This window comes from Sphaeroforma arctica, assembly GCF_001186125.1.
Source record: "Sphaeroforma arctica JP610 unplaced genomic scaffold supercont1.2595, whole genome shotgun sequence".
NCBI classification, from domain to species: Eukaryota; class Ichthyosporea; order Ichthyophonida; genus Sphaeroforma; species Sphaeroforma arctica.
The window spans coordinates 1-5,616 of NW_014037963.1; the positions used below are offsets into that span (position 1 = coordinate 1).

Below are 5,616 nucleotides of genomic sequence, written 5' to 3' on the forward strand. Positions count from 1 at the left end.
ATTATAGGTGTGCGTAAGGGAGTGAGTGAGTGAGTGAGTGAGAATCTGTATGGATGTGTGTGTGTTATATATATATATATATATATATATATATATGTATGTGTGTGTTGTTTTTAAATGTATATATGTGTGTTTTTTTTATGTGTGTCTATAAATATATGTGTGTTTGTATACATATATGTGTGAGCGAGTGTGCATGTGTGTGTGCGCGCGTGCGAGCGAGTGTGCATGTGTGAGTGTGCATGTGTGAGTGTGAACATTTGTGCGTGTATGTGTTGGTGTGTGTACACATACATATAGAGTTCGTTGTGTATAACGAGCTTTTTCTTCTCGAATACATGGGTCATAGGCGTGACAATTTGGAATCATATTTAGTTGAATTTTTCTGCAGCGCTTGCTTTGTTAGTACTCTCACTTCGTCTCTCGCCGTTCCCGTGTCGCTATCGTTCGCATCTCGGTGGTCCCACCATTTGATTTCGATCCGCGCATCTTTTGCAGCAAAGCAGCAACTTATTTCTCGTCAAATTTCACATTTGTCACTCCAGCTTCATCGTCCGTACTAGAGACATTGTAGTTAGTAGGACCAGAAGAGTCTGTATCGCCAGCCATGTTGTTGAGTATTAAAAAGCAGTCATACATCGTAATGAACGAGCTAAACTAAAAAGATCCTGTAGAGTTCGAAAAAGAAACATAAAAAGGTACCATGACCCTCACTGAGTGGCTCTCTCTCTCTCTCCCTCTCTCCCCCTCTCCCTCTCTCCCCTTCTCCACCTCTCTCTATTTAGTAGTAGTAGAGAATATAAAACAACGGACTAAAGTCGGCAGGACTTGTCCTGTGTTTCAGAAACTGGGGGGTTTTTTTTTTTGGCTTTTTCCATGACGGAGATTTGTATTCTAGAATTTGGGTCTGCACCCAAATCCAGAGGGCCGTGCGAACTGATATTCATGATTCCGGCAAATGGAACTGACAGTGTTCAGTACATATGTAGTTTCCCATCAATGCGACGGGAACGCTAAAAAATATATATTTACGTTTGAACGACCGTAATAAAAATAACCGTCTGACTCTCTTCTTTTTTAATTCAACTATATACTTTTTTTTAGGTCTGAAGGCCTGAAAGCCTGAAGCATGAGCCTGAACTTCCCTGAAGCCTGGCCCTGAAGCCTGGCCCTGAAGCCTGGCCCTGAAGCCTGGCCCTGAAGCCTGGCCCTGAAGCCTGAAGCCCTGTACTCCTGCCTTCTGAAGCCTGAAAACCGTGCTTGAAAGCGTTAATTCTGCGGGCACTTTTTAGAGCAACTTTAGAAAATCATATGAGGAAATAGGGACCAAGAAAATAAAACTGAAATTATACGTCCTTCGCTCTTCGGACGTTAGTTCGATTCCCGATATTTTGTTAATTTAAGTCTTCTTCTCTTTCTAGAGGGTCATGAATTATATAATTTCTAAAATTAAGAATCGTAAATTGGAAATTAAATAACTGATTATTGAGTGACTATGCTTTTATTTAGGACGCTTTGCTATGCTCATTTAAAAAAAACAAAACTTTATTATTTACTAAAAAATAATAGAGTAGCTACACCTATGTTTAAATATAATAATAAGGGAAATGCCAGTACTGTATTTTTTCATTCTTCATAAATAACCTTGTCTATTTAAAAACTTTGTTTAAAAAAAACCAAAAGCAAAAAAAGGAGTGTCCTTCAGGAAAGGCATACTCTGGAATCGAGTCTCTCGAAAAATAGGATGAAGGTATTCGACGGGGCCTCAACAGGAAAAGTTAATAAAATATAAAATTTCATCCATGTGACAGCCAGCCCTACTCTGCCAAGCGGCCAGCAGCCCAGCCCCAAGTTTCATACAGTTTAAAATAAATAAATACATATTTTTTATTTTATTTTACTCTAACCTCTATAGGCACGTTACGAATACTATATACTGTATACTAAAAGAAATAAGAGAAGTTACACCTTTTTCTTAAAAAATGCCATGTCCAGTATTTCTAAAAGAGCCTGCTCACACCGGTGTCGCGAATTCTTCACTGATTCAATAAAATTTGATCCAATGTATATTTTTGTTTGCGATTTCAATTGGTTCTTAGACCTTTAATTGGTGGACCGGTGCCGGACTTTCACCAAAAATTAGATGAAACCCATTTGGCATCTTCAGTAGATTACTTAGATTCTACTCATGATGAAATTGAGCGGGCTCTAAAAAAGAAATAGGTGAGTAAATAAGAATAGGTTTATAATTTCACCAGTCAAATGAATTTTATTATGGATTCCAAAACTCTTTTTCAAAATTTCAACTTGAAGCCTATTTTTTTCACGAGTTTTGGCCAAGTGTTCAATTTAGATTTTAGAGGGCTATGCAAAATCCGTAAAAAATCCGATTCATGAATGTTACAACCTAGAAAAGGGGGGGAAACTCCCAACATTATTTTCATAAAACAAAACAGAAATCTGAAATGTGTGACAATAGAAATGTCACGGCTTTTCGGATTTTTTTCGTAACATTTCGGAATTTGGAAGTGCAACTTAATTGTGATTGGATTGCGTACGTTGTGGGACGGTTATAGTTTGCATAGTTTTCGCTCCTTCTGACTTTGACTTCGGCTGCGGCTTTTTGGATTTCGGACTGCTGGATTCTCTATAGAAGCTAGGAAGCTTGAGGAAGCATATAATGAAACAGGTAACTTTTGATCGGTATTTTTGACAAAATGACTTTCTTCACATTTACACTGTTGAGGTTGGAGAAACAACAAAAGTACTCGCACAAAGGAGAGGATAAGGACCGCTGAAAAGTGTATTCTGAGGCTGTGATCTACATTCAGTTCAACTAGATATAGATAGTTAATTAATCAATTCTGATTGTTAATAGATTGTGAGTCTGTTGCAATGCTTAGCGGAGGTAGCGATATTCCAGTCGGTGACGGCACAATGAGCGAATCTAGAGAGGGCGCTTTCAAAGTGGATATTCACACACATATCCTCCCTGAAAATATACCAGACTTTAGAACTCAATTTGGTTACGGTGATTGGATAACGCTCAAACACAAGGATGATGTTGCTCAGGGCGTAAGCGGTGATGAAACGACAGGACACTCTCGGACCACGGCGGATATGATGTTGAATGGGAAACATTTCAGAACTATTAATTGCAACTGTTGGAGCTCTCAAAGCCGAATGTCTGACTGTGAGGATTCCGGTGTGAATGTGCAGGTGAGTGGCTATCCACGTATATGTCATAATCAATTGTAGAATGCCTTTCATAAATGCAAATTTAGATGCTAGAGAGTCTGCGATGAATACTGAATATTTCCTTTTCTATTTTCCTCAGGTACTTTCGACAGTGCCTGTGATGTTTTCTTATTGGGCAAAAGCCGACGACGCCCTGCTCGTGTCACAATTTGTAAACGACGACATAGCGGCCAGGGTGAAAAGTAATCCCAAACGATACGTTGGCTTGGGAACTGTGCCGATGCAAGCGCCTACATTGGCAGTTCAAGAACTGAAAAGGTAGGTAGCTATGGGCTGTAAATTTTAAACACCCGCAGCTCACTGTGGTATATTTGTTCGTATAACATGCTGCTGCTGTCTGTATGCCGTACTTAGGAATGATCACTATGCGAACGTCATATTTATACAGTTATCCCAATTTTTAAAGGGTTGGTCTTCAATTGTTCACTCACATGTATTCTAAACACAGATGTATGACAACGCTAGGGCTGAGGGGTGTTGAGATAGGAAGCCACATCAATGAATGGAATTTGGATGCGCCGGAGTTAGAACCATTCTGGTCTGCATGCGAAGACCTGGATGCTGCGATTTTTGTTCACCCATGGGATATGCAGGAGGATGGACGCATGGCAAAATATTGGTATGCACGGTGATGCTGTGTGCATAAGTGTATGCGAAATTCTTGCATTGTGAATTATATGCTTCAGTCAATTAATTAATCCATGACCCACTGACAGAGACATCTTCTGGCAAGTAGTTCCTTCCTCACCAAAAGGTATTGAACCGACGTTATTTCATCTCTTGTGCATCAGGTTCCCTTGGCTGATTGGCATGCCGTGCGAAACCACAATTGCCATCTGCTCACTCATTTTTGGCGGTGTGATGGAGAGGCATCCGAATCTCAAAGTCTGTTTTGCACATGGAGGAGGCTCGTTCTTGGCCACCTTAGGTAGAATAAGACACGGCTTCAAAACACGCCCTGATCTTTGTCAAACCAATAACACGGTTGATCCAGAGGTATACCTGAAACGACTGTGGATTGATTCCCTGGTACACGATGAAGACGCGCTGCGATTGGCAGTGAAGAAGCTGGGGTCAAGGAATATCATGCTTGGCACGGACTATCCGTTTGTTCTAGGCGAACACATGCCTGGGAAGCTCATCGAGGACGTTGCACGGAGTGATGAAGAGTTGATAGCCGCTGCAGGAGGATCATCGGGCGATGTTCTGCTGCAGAAGGTGTGTGTGTGATGCCATACTTTTATTTGAGTGCACGTATGGGTACACTCGATACAACTAAGAAGTAACTTGTCGCTTATGTGTAACGAACCATTGAGGCTTGGCCGCATATAATGCGTGCCCCTTGTACTAATTAATTCGGGATTGTAGACCGAGTCTCCGTTATCGGGCAGTAGGCTATGCATTTTACTACTTTGTGGATTGTCTCTCGCTCATACTCTTGTTTTCATTCCAACAGCTCGGAGCTATTAGCGATGAAACAAAGATAAACCTACTGGGAGAGAACGCCTTGCGATGGCTTGGCCTTGACCGCAAAAAGTTTCGATGATTAGCATTCTGAGTCTTGGCACCCCGGTACTATCTTGCTGTTACCTTTTTACTGCACATAATAAAGCAGCAGGATCACGTGTAGTGTTCATTTCCGCATATTGAATGATGCCTGCGGCGTTCAGATGGCAGGGCTAGAGTGGCACCGAACCTATAAGAGTAGGCGGGTTAATAAAACTTTCTCGTTTTTTTAACCTAGCAGAGCTATACTTGCAGCGACACACATTGCGCTGGCGCCAATTGTGATTGCGTAAGTGAACATGGGACATAATTGTAGTCTGCCTATGCTTTGTTTCACAAGGGGACAAAATGGGTGCCAGCGAGTGTTTCTGAACATCTATCTCAACCGAGTATGGTACATTCAGCGCACTGAAAATGACATTGGGCTTCTTTGAGCAGCTTTGTCTTGCGACTCTAATATGCACATGGGCTGTGTGTTGCAGCTCTACGAGATAATACAACCAGTTGCTGAACCTCTGTTCCGACTTTTACCACATAATCCAGTATATATACTCCCTATGTGAACGGCCAAAGTCCGCCGCAGTACACTCAATAAAAGCGGTCTATACACTGGGTTGTAGTTTGAGTGTGGCGTGGCAGATATCACACTTAGGTTGCCACAAATCGCACATTGGATACTGGACTCATTTTCCATTGGGCACGTAGGCAAAGGTATTATAGCAGTAGTGGTTTGCGTATGTGTAGCTGTGTACATATGAAATTAAACTCTGTAAGTAGGTGAATGTATGGAAATAGTTGTTTGTACTAAAATTTGATATATATATATAAATATAAATATATAAATATATATAT

The 5,616-nt window shown here is 41.0% G+C and overlaps 1 protein-coding gene across 1 annotated transcript; it reads left to right on the forward strand.

Annotated features, from left to right (window-relative positions):
- Positions 1-2,721: 2,721 nt before the first annotated feature.
- Positions 2,722-5,376, forward strand: SARC_12800 (hypothetical protein). The gene is made up of 5 exons (XM_014293087.1): positions 2,722-3,219; positions 3,338-3,516; positions 3,707-3,877; positions 4,050-4,476; positions 4,715-5,376. The coding sequence occupies exons 1-5, from the start codon at positions 2,896-2,898 to the stop codon at positions 4,802-4,804; spliced, it is 1,191 nt and encodes a 396-aa protein (XP_014148562.1). The 5' UTR covers positions 2,722-2,895; the 3' UTR covers positions 4,805-5,376.
- Positions 5,377-5,616: the final 240 nt, after the last annotated feature.

Bases quoted from the DNA above. Each gene is read 5' to 3' on its own strand.
- SARC_12800 (XM_014293087.1), top strand. From the start codon at position 2,896: ATGCTTAGCGGAGGTAGCGATATTCCAGTCGGTGACGGCACAATGAGC. The intron at 3,220-3,337 runs GTGAGTGGCTAT...TATTTTCCTCAG, and splicing joins ATTCCGGTGTGAATGTGCAG to GTACTTTCGACAGTGCCTGT. The intron at 4,477-4,714 runs GTGTGTGTGTGA...TCATTCCAACAG, and splicing joins GCGATGTTCTGCTGCAGAAG to CTCGGAGCTATTAGCGATGA.